The 16,270-nt window shown below is 40.0% G+C and overlaps 1 protein-coding gene across 1 annotated transcript; it reads left to right on the plus strand.

The window, feature by feature from the left end:
• The first annotated feature begins 10,657 nt into the window (after window positions 1–10,657).
• On the plus strand, window positions 10,658–11,805 carry LOC103670470 (olfactory receptor 1L6-like). The gene has a single exon (XM_008698925.2). The coding sequence runs from the start codon at window positions 10,975–10,977 to the stop codon at window positions 11,803–11,805; it is 831 nt and encodes a 276-aa protein (XP_008697147.2). The 5' UTR covers window positions 10,658–10,974.
• Window positions 11,806–16,270: the final 4,465 nt, after the last annotated feature.

Raw genomic sequence — 16,270 nt, forward strand, 5'->3', positions numbered from 1 at the left:
AAAACTTTAGCTCCTAAACGCTGAAGTATTCATTAGACTCCAGATGTGTCTGTCATTTTCCTTGGCAAATAAGTCAACCAGATGAATGAGAGGTCAGAGGGAGACTAGAGCAGCTGGTCCTGCAGAGCTAGGAGAAGGAGAATGTTTACAATGGGTGAGGAGCCAAGTACTTGTCATCACAGGGTACAAGGAAGAGAATACGGCTAGAACAATCCCAAGCACCTGAACAAATCCTGGTGCTGCCTAAAGATGGATAGGGCAGAAGTGAGCTTTTCACCACAGGGGTGTACCAGAAAATGATGGATGATATGAGAGAAAATTAATTGTCAGAGTGACCAGTGATATTTAAGATCTCACCCGCTATGAACGCTTTACTACTCTAGACTAGAACAAGGGCTGAATATGCCGAGATTCACTAAGGGAAACAAAAGAGCCAAAACATGTAGCCTATTCATAGCCTCCCTGTTACTAGACCTTCCCAAGAATACCACTTGCCTGAATTGTGACCCATTACCTGTCACCTCCAAATACTTTATCTGCCCTGATAGCCTCCCATGATCACACCCTGCTTGTCCACGCAAGCATGGACTCTGCTCAAGTGTGTGTCTCCTCTGTCTAGATCCATCTCTCTACTACTCTGAGTTTCTCAAAGTTCTCTGTATAACTTGGATTCACATTTGGCTGAAAGTAATGGAAAACATGACCACAATGGCTTAATCAATTGGGCGGGGTGTGTTTATATCCTACCCCCCAAGAGATCAGAGGAGATGGCTGCTAGCATTAGGTCCATGCCTCAGTGATGTCAGATATGGTACATGACTCAATCTCTTGACTCTTCATTTGATGGCTACTTCAGATCCAACTGAAATAGTTAAAGGCAATAAAAAAGAGAAAGGGAAGGGATAGCAATGTATGACTTATGCTTACATCTTCTCATTGCCTGAGACTGACTCCTCCAGCTGAAATACTGGCTGAAAATCCAATGTATAATTTTTCTAGCCTGTATTCTAAAGGTAGGCAAGGAGAAGGGGGATTGGATTGGGTACTAGGTGAACCAAACTCTGGTGTCTGCTTCATCCCACTCTGATGTGTCCTGCCCTCCAAGAGTTGGTAATCTATCAAGGAAAATGAAGCAAGAACACAAATAAAAACATACCAGATAGAAAGGGAGTCTCCATGTGACTGTGGAAAAGCCAGCACTACATGAAATCAAAGGAAGTATCAAATGAGTCATATTTAAAGGTGAGTAACTATGGCAAGCTTTCACAGCAGAGGAAGGCTAGACTTGGAAGACAAAATTTTCCAAGAAAGCAAAGATGGAGAGGCTAGGTGGATTAGTGCCAAGTGAATGGCACGTGCAAATCCACATGGCAATTGGGTGCAAAGAATGGCAAGAAGTCAAGGATGGCTATGGCTTCAGGAAGTACTGATAGGTGATGAAAAATAGGAATAGGACTAGCTCATGGAAAGCTATGAATGGCAAGCTAAGGAGTTGAATTATTTTCAATAAATATAGCAAGCCTAACATTCCAGCTTCATCTCTGGTCACTCCAACATATTCATTCTAAACTCGAGTCACATGACTATTTTCAGATCCCCAGACATAGTAAGTCTGCCTGCAAGGTGGTCCCTCTGCCATCAAAGTTCTTCCGCAATTGACTCTTTGGCCATCTTTTACTTACACTTTCAGGAATCAGCTCAAGTGTCATTTCTACTCTAAATGCTTTTCTCAACCCATCTCTAACCCCCAGCTTCACCCGACCATGAATTCAATGCTCATTCTTCCCTACCCTTAAGACTCCTACATATTCCTATTGTATAAGACTGATCACTCCATGTTGTAATGACATGTCTCTTTCCCCTCTAGAATGTATCAATAAGGACTCACCTGGTGTGACTGATTTCTTTATTCTAGCATCTAATATAGTACTGAATGAGTAAATGAACTGAAGGTTTTAATCAACATAACTAAATACAAAACCACTTTCAGAGTATTTTCTGGCTTTCTCATCCTGAGAAGCTGATGATACAATGGCTGCATTACATCAGATATGGTAGGAGTCCCTCTTTAAGTCCCTCTGTTTGCTGTTCCTGGGCTTAACATATTCCTTTATCTGAAGTCTTAAAACACTTTATAAATATAATTATTGTTTTGGTAGCACAGCAACAAGAATTTATTCTGGTTTGGAATTACTTTTGAAATTCTTCACAAAAATTTTAAAAAGAAATATTATGCCTTGTATATTATTTATTACTTTAACAGATGGTTTTGAATGCCCACTATGGGCCAGACTCTGTGCTAGATGTTGAGGGGATGCACTGGTATACTAAAAAGAAGATACGGCCCTACCTCTCAACGAGCCATTTCATCAGTAGAGGAAGAGTTTGGTCAGGATTACCAGAATAGAAGGAAAAGTAGATAAATTTGTAGAACATATGAAGATGGTCTAGCACCTTGAAGGCGAAAATGAGAGGAAGCCATCAAAGACATTCCTAGCTGTAGTCTCCACATAACAAAGTAGAATACGTGTGGAATACAGGAAACCCTGAATTTGAACTTAGCTGCAGCACTTCCTAGTTATGGGACTTTGGGGAAGTTATTTAATAAGACTGAGCCTCACTTCCCTCATCTGCAAAAACAAGAACACTGCATTTGAAGAGTTACAAAAAAAAGACATATAAAATGTTACATAAGCATTTGATAAATTTATTATTATTATTATTATTATTATTATTATTATATGAATATATTCTTGAGTTTATTTAATTCTCCAGGCAACCCGCTCTGCCATACAGGTACTAAAATCTAGATGACAAACCTAAAATTCAGAGAGGCTAAGAGTTTGCTCCAAATCACGACTACTCACTAGCTGACTAGAACGCAAGAATCTTCACTCAGGATCCTTTCCATGGCACCACACATCACTCCCCAGCACCCCAGGGATGGCCCAAGTCCAAGCCTTCTCCATTTACCTACCTCAATCTCCTCAAAATTACAACGGTAACAAGCCACTAATTATGTGAGATTCAAAGAAACTTGTCACCCTGGAATGCAGAGATTCCTTAGTCTCTACTGTTTTCCCCAAGGCTTCCTTCTTAATGAGCTCCCCTGGGGGCAGTGGATAGAAAGACTGTCAGCCTCCTTGGGATGATTTACGTGAAAGGCAATCACCTGCTTCCAGGTCTTCACCCTTCCTCATCATTTGAGTAAACTGGCAGATGCCAGTGATGGTAGCTGGGCATGGGAGAAAGCCTTGGGTTCCAGATGCCTAAGGCTACACTGAAAGATTACTCTCTAAAGGAAGAGAAGTGTCTGAGACGACAATCACACACACAACATTCAGGGTGTAGTGAGTTCCGTCAGCTCCCACACCTAGCCCGGATCTTGTCCTTCCTCACTTGATATGAAAGCTCTGTCTATCTCTCCCCAGTCCGCATGTCCCTATTAAACACCAAGGCCAGTGAGGCTGAGGAGAAGATGCCTGGACTCTTGAATGGCCACCCTGGAGGTCACCAGCCCTTTTCTGAGTAAGTAGCTGTTGTCTTCCACCCCATCGTTATGCCCAAATCCCACAAACCCTGGAGCATTAGAAACTAAGAAATCATTTTGTATGACATCCTACATCCTCTTTTTACAAGGACAAAATCCGAGACTCAGCACAGCTGAAACCACAAATCAGGTCAAATACCTAAGCTTCCAATGCCATGGTCTCCACACCCCTCTACTTCTCCTTCTCCATTTAATTAACATAGGAAAGATTTTTTATTGGCGAGTAAGACCTCAAGGAAAGAAGTTCTGCACTTGGAATAAAATAGATGTAGCTGTTCTGATGCTGTCAGGGAGACCCAGCCTGGCCCCCAGCTGTCCCCAAAGCCAGGTCTGGTGAGGAAGACTCCAGATTCTATGGCCTTACCCTGACCCCTGAACACCTTCAGAATAGCATGGGCCATGAGCTGACACCGGAGAGTGGTAAGGGAGACTGTGGTATTGGGTAAATCATTTGTTCTCTGGGCCTCAAGTTTTCTCTACATAAAATGAGTACACTGTTTTCAACTACATCTTCATAATATTTCTTATGCAGTAATTCAATGTGTAAAACACACTGATAGCCGAATTGCTCTGATTAGAAAAAGAAATCCAGGGTCGCCTGGGTGGCTCAGTCATTAAGCGTCTGCCTTTGGCTCAGGGCGTGACCCCAGGGTCCTGGGATCGAGCCCTGCATCGGGCTCCCTGCTCCGCTGGGAGCCTGCTTCTTCCTCTCCCACTCCCCCTGCTTGTGTTCCCTCTCTCGCTGGCTGTCTCTCTGTGGCAAATAAATAAATAAATAAATAAAATCTTAAAAAAAAAAAAAAAAAGAAAGAAAGAAAGAAAAAGAAAAAGAAATCCAGAGAACCTCCCATTCAGACTTCCCCTCAGCTTCCCGATCCTTCTTGGGGTGGTCCCTGAGTCCCCCAGAGAAGCAGTTTGGAAACTTACAAAATGGGTAAATTCTAAGATCACTTCCATCTTCAACAACCTAGAATTTTATAAATGTCCCCCAGGAATTTACATTCTAAAAGGAAATACTTGACCATCGCACAGGGAGCTTTAGCCATGCCAGCCAGAAGCTTAAAAAGGCGACTGTAGATGGTGGGATGACTTAATACCAAGTCCAGTTGGGTAAGGATTGGAAGGAACTGGGGGAATTTCAGCCAGAGAAGAAACCTGGGGACATGGTCATTGTTTGCAAACATCAGAAGGGCTATCATGGTATCTGATTCTTCTGTGCTCCCAAAGCTTAGGTTATCTCTTGGCTCTTGGTGAAAATTTGTTAAGCGAATTATAAACCAATCCATCAACCCATGAAAGAAAAGCATACCTAATATCATTAACGAAAAGAAAAGCCAGCTAACAGGATGCTGGTACTGCCAGGCTTAGTAGAATGCTTGGCTCTTGCATTTCAATCCAAGATGTATGGACTTATCCAATTTAGATTGCAAAGGGACAAGAGGCACAATTCAGGAGACAGCGGACTCCATTTACTGGCAATATTTTAGAGGGATGACCTGGCATCTGTGTTTCTGATGGGTTCACGCTCTGAGAAGTAGAAAGGAAGAGAAATCCCTGAGTTTTATTTAAGACTTGATATTCTTTTTCTTATTCATAGACTTCAAATGCAAAGGGCTGAATTAAACACATACCCCCAGTTCACGGACTACTGCCAACACTAGGCCCCTTTTCGTTTTGTTTGCTTCCTCACTCACTCATGAACATTTATACCCACTCCCCACTGCTGCCCTCCTCCATTCTAATATGCTTAGTGTTCAACTTTATGTATGGATATCCTTGTTATTTCATTGCATTTTTTAATTATTTTTGAGCTGCACAATGTGATGTATTGATCTACGTACACATCATGAAGTGATTACCATTTGTTGAATTTTTAACTTATATCAAACATCTTGTGTTATAGATCTCACTCGTTTTCTTACTTTTTCACTCAGATTATGTTTTTAAAGTCTATCAGTGCAGCTATGAGTAATTCCAGTATGTCATTTCTAGACAGCTGTTCTATACCCACGGTGTGCTCCTACCCACGTTTACCAGCCTAGTGACGGACATCCAGGTTGCTGCAAACTCCCCGTTACTGCAGACATATCCTCCTCCATAAGTTTTTATTTGCCTGTGTACCAATCTCTCTGGGATCCATCTAGGAGCAGGATTGCAGGGCCATGGGATATTCATTAACTTGACTAAATCATGCCAGTTTGTTCTCTGAGCATTGTTTTTACAAGTTTATTGCTTTACACGTACAGGTTTTACATTCCAATGAGCAGTGCCCAAGGATCCCTACATAGCCATATCCCTTTGCAAGAGCTGCCTATAGTCTCCTTTTTAATGTTTGCCAGGCTAACAAATGTAAAGTGAAATCTCATTGTCTACTTCGCCATTTCTCTGATAACCAATGGATTTGAACGTTTCTTCATAGGCTTATTGGCCTTTTTGGCTTTCTTGCTCATTTTTCTATTGAGATTTAAAGATTTCTCTTTCTGATGTGAAAGTGATTATTGCCTATTCCACCTATTAGCACCTTACTTGTTATACATTGCAAATATCATCTCCCAGCCTTTCATATGTCTGTTACCTTTATTCATAATCATGCTACAATTTATCTTTGCCATTTTTAAGGACAAGTGTCTTATTTAAGACTTTTTTCCCCTCTAGCTCATAGATATTCTCCTATGGTTTTTTTCTATTAACTTTACAGATTCATGCGTTACCACAGATAAGCCCATAATCCAACTGATTCCACCTTTATACATGACATTAGATAGGAATTTTTCTTATAATCTTCAAAATAATGAGCCAATGTTCCCAATACTTCCAAACATTCTATCCTTTCTCCCATTGGTTTTTAGTACCACCATTTTTCTGTATTAAGTTGTTACATAAATATAGGTATCTCTCTGAGCTATCTAGTTTTTCCCATTGGTCTTTTACCTATTCTTGCACCAAAACCACACTGTTTTATTATTATGAATGTTTGTTATTCTTAATCTCTAATAAGACAAATGCCCTCTTTTTACTTTCTATTTTCAAGTATGACTTAGTTATTTCCTGATCTTTATTGTTATATGTAAATTTGAGACTAAATTTATCAATGACTTCAAAACATCCCACAGATATTTTGATGGAGATTAAATTAAACTTATAGATTACCGTGGGAAATAACATCTTTGTAATATTATTCATTCCATCCAAGAAGATGGATTTCTCGCCACTCATTTTAATCATCTATAAGTCCTTTATTAGACTTTGTTTCCACATAGCAGTTTCGTGTATTCTTGGATAAATTAATTCCTAGAGCTTTAGAGTTTGTGTTGCAATCATGAATAACATCTTATGTATTACTACATATTCTGATTGGTTATTTCTAGTCTATTCTATTGGTTCTTTATATTCTATTCCAAAGAGATGCTATTGATTTTTTATATTGATCACGTACCCAGCCATTCTGCTGGACTCACTTATTGGTTCTAATAGTTTGTCAATTGATTCTATTCTTTTTTTCCAAGATGATCTTATCTTCTTTAAATAATGAAAGTTTTATTTTTTTCCCTTCCATCCCTTCACCACCTTTTTCTTTTCTTATAGTGTTAGACAAAATTTCCAATACTATGGTTAACATTTGTGGTGATAATGGATATCCTAATCTTGTTCCTCATCTTTAAAGGAATACTTCTAAGGTTTATCCATTTAGTGTAGGGTTTGGGTACAGAAAGCTTTTACCAAATTAAGAATATCCCCTATCAAACAGAGGTCATTGTAGACAGATGTTGACCTCTGCAAAATGATTGTTCTGTTTCAATGAAAATTATCATGTAATATTATTCTCCTTTCTTCTATTAATGTGAAGAAGTTTGTGAAATCTCCATCACTGGGCCAAATCCCACTTGTTCATGATGTAATATTTTGAGTGCTATCTTGGATTCATTTAACAATTGCTTTATTTAAAATTTTACATATTTAAGATTATATACATAAACAAAATGGACTTGTAGTTTTCCTTCCTTATTCTGGTTTTGGACTCAGTATTGCACTAATCTTATAAAATGGGCCAGAAGGTCACCCTCTTCCCTCCGTTTACTAGTTTCTGGGATAATCTGCATAAAATAGAATTAGCTATTTGAAAGTCTGGTAGAACTTAACTTAAAGCCATTTGGGCCAGGTATTTTTTGAAAGGGAAGGTTTTTGACCACCATTTATAATTTCTCAATAATTGATTAGTCTATTCAAATAATTCTTGTACATTTTGTATGTTTCTAGAAGAATGTACCCCTTTCATTTAAATTTTCCATTAAATTTTCAATTTCGTAAGACTTATTATTTTATCTCTAATGCCTGAAATAATTTCTCCTTTCTTGATGATTTTTTCAGGCATTCTTTTTTGTGTGTGTGATTAGTCTTGCCAAGGGGTCTATTTCATTGATATTTTATAGGACTTCTATCTTAGTTTCCTAGGGCTTCTGTAACAAATTACCACAAACTTGGTGGCTTAAAACAACAGAAATGTATTCTTTCACAGTTCTGGAAGCCAGAAGTTCAAAACCGTAAAATAAAGAGATTATCCACAATTACACAAATGAGCCCAGTGTAATCACGGTGTCCTTAAATGTGGAAGAATGAGGCAAAAGAGAACCAGAGAGATGATAACATAAGGACTCACCCATCATTGCTGGCATTGAAGACAAAGGGCAGGAGCCACTCACCAAGGACTGTGCACAGTTTCTAGAAGCTGGAAAAGGCAAGGAACTGGATTCTTCTGTGGAGTCTCCAGAATGGAGCACAGTCTTGTCAACATCTTGATTTTTCAGCTTTCTGACTTACAGAACTGTGAAATAAAATTGTGTGTTGTTTTAAGCTACTAAGTTAATGGTAATTTGTTACAGTAGCCCTAGAAAACTACACACTCCAATAAGAATTATCCTAAAGAGCAGAAAATCCCTAAGGACTTTTGTTCTTTTCCCTCTCTTCCCAGGAAAGGCCAATTTGTCCTAGGTCTGCACCCTGTCACTCTGTTGTGCCCTCCAGTTTAGCACTTACACTCCTCCCAGTGACCAGTCCCCTCCCACAAGCATACTACCCTGCCTTATCCACCCCCCTTACCCTCTGCCTGGCTTCCTCTAGATTACATCTACTATTTTTCAGCTGTACACAATTAGGTACAAAATACTAACAAGAAATACCATTCGTAGTATAAGCAACATTTACATAGAATATTGTAGATCTCACATTTTCAGATATGCTGTCTTATTTGAACTTAACAATAAACTTTAAGAGATGACATTTTATTTTCCCCATTTCCAAGGGGAACTATCTGAACCAGAACTAATCACGAATTTTTTTCCATCAACTCTCCCCATTCTAGGAGTCTAGTCACCCAGTTACTAATATAAAACCCACAGTCTTACAAGGAGTGGTCAGGGATGACATTTCTGGTTCAATCTGTCAGCCAGTATTTACTACACAACTACTATGAGCCAGGTGGAAAACAGTGGGGAGCAAAATAGACTTGGACCCTGCCTTGGTAGCACTTTCACCATCGACCTATCCAGGTGCTGTGTGGATGGCTTTAGTGGCCCCTTGCCTAGTGGAAGGATCCAATTCAGACTTTCTAAGTACCAAGTATCTCAGAGAGGAAGGAAACACTTCAGAAAACAATGCTGCTGTATGCATGCACCTGTTCAGATGTTTAAAGGGAAACAAAAGGCCTGAGTTCTCCTAAGCAGGACCACCAATTTCATTCACGATCACTAAGCATTAAAAACATATCATTAGCACTTAGTTTGTTTCTGACTCATTATCAAAAGTACCAGAAAGATGATGAGGACACAAAGGAGTACAGGATATGGACTTCTCCGATTCAAATCGCATCCCTAACTCTATCCTCCCTTACCTAGGATTACTTGACCACTACTTAGAGTCTCTCTTTTCTCCGAAGCCAATCCTATCCTTAGGCAGGGTGGACATACTAAGTGTATGTTCTGTGACTCGGCATCTCGCTATCAACCCAGGTGGCTGCTGGCTGGTTTTAGTTCTATGTCCCAATGGTTTCTTGTCTTGCCCCACTTCAACTGAGTCCCTACCCTGGTAGACAGATGACTAGTGCCTCGGTTCCTGCCAGGCTGGAGCCTTGGCTTATTCTCCTTGGCTCTTGCCCTTTGGGAGGACAAAGAACCCATTCCTGAACCTCAGTACCTTTCTGTGCATTCCTCTCAGTGTGTTTTTGCCAGAATACTGTATCTTCCCACATTTCATTGCCCACATTACCACCCCTTACACTCTTCTTGCCTGTAAGGGAACTCATCATTTAGTTCCTCTGTGCCTTCATTGATGCCACCTACCTCCCTAAACCACCAAGCTCAATGTTAGGTAACTATGCTTCCTCTACCAGAGACAGTTCTCTAACTTCTCACTTACCTTAGACAATTCCACACCCTGATGGACATGCCAAATTTCCAGGTCCCAACCACTCCTAGTCTGACCTTCTTGGCCATAAATTCTCAAATGCATTCCAAAACCGCATTTTTTTTCAAGAAATGTTGAATCCAAGAATACAATCTCTATAATATTTATGTAATCTCTATAGGGAGAACTTAGGATACCCTACCTTCCTTACCCAGCAGAAGCAGAAGGTAGAAATCCTGGCGAGAAGCACCAGGTAGAAGCAACAAGAGGTTAGCAGGCTGATCAGAAACTGAGGCCAGGTGCACCTGGGTGGCTCAGCTGGCTAAGCATCTGACTCTTGATTTCGGCTCAGGTCATGATCTCAGGGCTGTGAGATCGAGCTCCATGTTGGGCTCCACACTGGGCATGGAGCCTGGTTAAGATTCTCTCTCTCCCTCTCCCTCTCCCACTGCCCCTCCCCACCTTCTTCCTTTCCCTCTCAAAAAACAAAACAAAACACCTGAGGCCAGCAAAATGTCCCTACCCTGGTAGATAGATGCAAAATCTAAGTGTCTTAGATACAACTTGGGAAATGAAGCAAAATGATTACTCTCGGAACATTTTTCCAAAGATCTTTACCACATATCATCAGAATAGCCTAAGAACATGGGTATTACAAGTTTTGTCTTTTGGATAAAAAGTAAGAGATGAAGTACCTTGTTCAAGTTCACAAAATTAGTCAGATGCAAAGTTGGAATTGAAATCAAGGTACCCAACACCAATTCTATGAAGTCATATCATAAAATATATGGGGAGGTACATGGATGACTCCCTTCTGCAGGGCACAAGCTGGAATAAGTTATAAGATATCTCCTCTACCAGATTGAAGACCCCAAGCAAGGACACACACCTAACGCTCCTTCATATTTTTTACTTACAGGAAATCACTGCTGAGGGGAAACCAGAGTCACATCACTGAATTCCTCCTCCTGGGACTGACCAGTGACCCCAAAGAGCAGGGGTGGCTCTTTGCCAGCTTCCTCGCCATGTATCTGGTCAACGTGGCTGGCAACTCACTCATCATTGCAGCCATCCGGGGGGATGCCCGCCTCCATACCCCCATGTACTCCTTCCTTTCCAACCTGTCCCTGGTGGATATCTGCTTTACAAGTGTCATTGTGCCACGGATGCTGGCAAACATGTTGAGCAAGAACAAGAAGGTTCCCTTTGCTCAGTGCCTCACACAGATGTATTTCTTTGTGGCCTTTGGGATCACTGATAGCTTCCTCTTGGCTGCCATGGCTATTGACCGCTACATGGCCATCTGTAACCCGCTGCATTACACCATGACCATGAGCCCCCGGCGCTGTCTCCTGCTGGTGATGGCATCCTGGGTGCTGTCCCACCTCCACTCACTCACCCACACGATTCTCATGTCCCGCCTAACCTTCTGTGGGCCCAATGTCATCCACCACTTCTTCTGTGACGTCCAGCCACTGCTGACACTCTCCTGCTCTGACACCTCCGTCAATGAGCTTTTGGCCTTCACAGAGGGCTCCTTTGTGATCATGAGTCCCTTCGTCTTGATCATTGTCTCTTATGTTTTTATCACCCGTGCTGTTCTGAGGGTCCCTTCCGGGCGAGGCAGGTACAAGGTCTTCTCCACCTGTGGATCCCACCTCACGGTTGTGGCACTATTCTATGGAACGATAATATTTGTGTACATTCGCCCTTCATCCACCTACTCAGTGACAAAGGATCGTGTGGTCACTGTCATCTATACAGTCGTTACCCCCATGCTGAATCCTTTTATCTATAGTCTTAGGAATAAGGACATGAAGCAGGCCTTGAAAAAGCTGATCAGAAGGGCAGAATAGCAAAACCCATTCTTTCATTCAACGAGAACCCATGAAACACCTGCTGTGTGCCAGGAACTATACTGAATTATGAAAATATTGCAAAGACATATCAATCATAGCTCTGTCTTCAAAATTAATTACAGTCCAATAAGTGGAGATGAGACAATTGCCATAGGTTATTATACTTTTTGGTAAAAAATAAATAAAATGAGACACAGATATTGATGTCTTACTATATCAAACACACAGTTTCCTTTTTTTATTTTTGCAGTCTCTGGCTCATGTGTGTCACAGGCATAACCAGTGTTGTGTATAAAGTATCCTGGTGAAAAGCTGGAAAAACTTCTGTAGTAATTTTTTTTAATCTGTTAGGATATAGGGCAGCTCATACGAAGCCTCAGTAAGTCAATGTTCTCATCATATGAGTTATTCATCTTGTGCACAAACTCCTTGGGTCTGGCTAATGGATTTTCTTGTTACCTTTGGAACAGCTCATAACATCTCCAAGCTGTCTGCATATCTGTCAGAGAAGGCAGCTTCACCGGCATAGTAATTAGCCCCCAAGATTCTGAGTGAAAACTTAAGTTACAACTTGGTCTCACAAATTGTGTGACCATAATCAAGCCACTAAGTGTCCTGAACTCTCATTTTCCTTATCTACCTAATAAATACAATAATCTCACCACATGGTTGTGGGCATCAAAGGAAAAATTCTAAATTTAGTGACTTTGGATCATTTACTTAACCCCTCTGAGCTTCTGTTCCCTAGTTCTGAAATTATACCACTTGGCCTGGAAGCCCAAATCCACCATTACCAACCCCATGATCTTGGACAAGTACATTAACCTCTCTGTGCCTCAGGTCTCATATGAAAAGTGAATTGTTGTGGGGATTAAATGATGTAACAAGTGTCCTAAGACATATATTATTTCTGTTTTAAGTATTTGGGACAGTGTCTGGCATATAGCAAGCCCCAGATAAATTTCAGACACTATATCAAAATTATACGAAAGTGTGTTTATGGACCTTTCCCAGATAAGATTTGAAGATCTGTAATGAGGTCAGACTGCCATACATCCTCAAAGTGAGTTCAGTCCAAGGGTCTCCTGAAATTATTTCAGTGTTTCCAAGTGTTTCACTATAAATGATTCTGTCTTTAGGACCTCACCACTATGCTGTCAACTTTCTTAGGAATTCCAGTGGGTACAGAGAAGGCCTCCCTAATATCCACAATAACAAAATGCCCCCCAACCTCCTTTCTCCATCCCTCCTCCCTCCACCCCAGAATTTCACTATCAAAGAGAATCTTCATGAGGAATGCTGTTCAGCACTTCAGACTTCTGAAATACAATCTATGGACTATGAGAAAGAAACTGAGGGCCTCAGAGGGGAGGGGGGTGGGGGAATGGGATAGACTGGTGATGGGTAGTAAGGAGGGCACGTATTGCATGGTGCACTGGGTGTTATACACAACTAATGAATCATCGAACTTTACATCGGAAACCGGGGATGTACTGTATGGCGACTAACATAATATAATAAAAAAAACATTAAAATTAAAAAATAAATAAATAAATAAGAGAAATACAATCTAAAGCTGTGGGATGTGAAGGAAACAAGTGAAGAAAAGTTGGGAGAAAAATATAACATTACCCAGGAGGAACTAAGGGGACTGGATATAAAGGAGGGAAAAAAATGTAGCCACCTTCCTGGAGAGGAAAAAAGAAGGTATGGCAGATGATTAAATGGACCTTCAAAGAGTACAAGTTTTCAGCTATAAGATGAATAAGTTCTGGGATCTAATGTTCAGCACGGTGATGATAGTTAACAATACTGTGTTATACATTTGCAATTTGCTGGGAGAGTATATAATCTTGAGCATTCTCACCACAAAACAAAAATGGTAACTCTGTAAGGTGATGGATGTGTTTATTAGGGTCATCATTCTACAAAGTATATGCATATCAAATCATCATAAATATGTACAACCTTATATCTCTAAAATTAGAAAGATTCTGAATTCCAAAATGAAAAGCCTTAAAGATATTAGGTGGGACAGCATGAACCTTTCTTATGCATCAGGAAAATGAATGACCTGTAGCTACAAGTATCGATATGAATGAATGTCAAAAATGTAAAATCAAACATGGATGGACCTAGAGGGTATTACACTAAATGAAATAAGCCAGACAGAGAAAGACAAATACCATATGATTTCACTTATAATATGTGGAATCTAAAAAAAAAAAAAGAAAGAATAAACAAAAAGCAGAATCAGACTATAAATACAGAACAAACTGATGGCTGCCAGAGGGGAAGGAGGTAGGGAGTGGGCCAAATGGGTGAAGGGGAGTGGAGGTACAGGCTTCCAGTTATGAAATGAAAAAGTCACAGGAATAAAAGGCACAGCACAGGGAATGTAGTCAATGGTATTGTAATAGTGTCGTATGGTGAGAGATGGTAGCTATACTTGTGGTGAGCACAGCATGACATATAGAGTTGTTGAATCACTATGTTGTATACCTGAAACTAATGTAACATTGTGTGTCAACTATACTCATATAAATTTCTTAAGTTTTTTTTAATTCAGCTTAATTAACATATAGTATATTATTAGTTTCAGAGGTAGAATTTAGTGATTCATCAGTTGTGTATGACACCCAGTGCTCAGTACATCAAGTACCCTCCTTAATGCCATCACCCAGTTACCCCATATCCCCAAGCACATCCCCTCCAGCAACCCTGTTTGTTTCCTAGAGTTAAGAATATTATGGTTTGTCTCCCTCTCTGATTTTGTCTTATTTTATTTTTTCTTCCCTTCCCCTACGTTCATGTTTTGTTTCTTAAATTCCACATGAGTGAAATCATCTGGTATTTGCCTTTCTCTGACTGACATTTCACTTAGCATAATACCCTCTAGTTCCATTCACACCATTGCAAATGGTGAAAATCCATCCTTTTTGACAGCTGAGCAATATTACACTCTGTGTGTGTGTGTGTGTGTGTGTGTGTGTGTGTGTGTGTGTGTGTTTACACACCACCTCTTCTTTATCCATTCATCTGTTGATGGACATCTTGGCTCTTTCCACAGTTTGGCTACTGTGGACATTGCTGCTATGAACATTGGGATGCAGGTGCCCCTTCAAATCACTATTTTTGTATCCTTTGGATAAATACCTAGTAGTGAAATTGCTGGGTCATAGGGTGGCTCTATTTTTAACTTTTTGAGGAACCTCCATACTGTTTTCCAGAGTGGCTGCACCAGCTTGCATTCCCACCAGTACTGTAAGAGGGTTCCCCTTTCTCTGCATCCTCATCAACATCTGTTGTTTCCTAAGTTGTTAATTTCAGCCATTCTGACTGGTGTGAGGTCTCATTGTGGTTCCTTTTATGGTACCTTTTCTTTTTTTTTTTTCATTAAATTCAATTTTTTTTCATTTATATTCAATTAGCCAACACATAGTACCTCATTAGTTTCAGATGTAGTGTTCAACAATTCATCAGGTGCATGTAACACCCAGTGGTTTTGTATTTCCCTGATGCCCAGTGCTTTTGAGGCTTTTTCCATTTGTCTGTTGGCCATTTGTCTGTCGGCCATTTGTCTGTCTTCTTTGGAGAAATGTCAGTTCATGTCTTCTCTCCACTTTTTTTTTTTTTTTTTTTTGTCTTCTCTCCACTTCTTGACTGGATTTTTTTGTCTTTTGGGTGTTGAGTTTGGTAAGTTCTCTATAGATTTTGGATAGTAGCCCTTTATTGATAAGACATTTGCAAATATCTTCTCCCATTCCATATGTTGCCTTTTAGTTTTGTCAACTGTTTCCTTTGCCATGCAAAAGCTTTTTATCTTGATGAAGTCTGAATAGTTCATTTTTGCTTTTGTTTCCCTTGCATTAAGAGACATGTCTAGCAACAAGTTGTTGCAGCTGAGGTCAAAGAGGTTGCTACCTATGTTCTCCTCTAGGATTTTGATGGAGCCCTGTCTCACATTTAGGTTTTTCATTTATTTTGAGTTTATTTTTGTGTATGGTGTAAGAAAGTGATCCAGTTTCATTCTTCTGCATGGGGCTGTCCAATTTCCCAACACCATTTGCTGAAGAGACTGTCTTTTTTCCATTGGATATTCTTTCCTGCTTTGTCGAAGATCAGTTGACCACAGGAAATAAAAAAAAATTTTTTTAAACATAAAATTGAGTGAAAGAAGCTAAATGTTCCATTCATGTAAAAAACAAAAATAGGCAAATATAAACAATACATATACACATAGCTGGTAAAACTGTAAGAACACTGTCCTATGTGTTTTATACACTGTGCTTTATATATGATATATTTCATAATTTAAGAGATTTAAAGTAACCTTGCATGCAAAAGCCTCTATTACTTCAGCAGATATTTATGGATGAGCCATCTCTCTACCTTCTGGAGTTACAGGGAACAAGTCTGTTCACTTTTCCTATGTACAGAACAGTAGAAATTTGAAGACAAT

This window comes from Ursus maritimus, unplaced genomic scaffold, assembly GCF_017311325.1.
Source record: "Ursus maritimus isolate PB19 unplaced genomic scaffold, ASM1731132v1 scaffold_17, whole genome shotgun sequence".
Lineage (NCBI taxonomy): Eukaryota > Metazoa > Chordata > Mammalia > Carnivora > Ursidae > Ursus > Ursus maritimus.

Bases quoted from the DNA above. Each gene is read 5' to 3' on its own strand.
- LOC103670470 (XM_008698925.2), top strand. From the start codon at position 10,975: ATGTATCTGGTCAACGTGGCTGGCAACTCACTCATCATTGCAGCCATC.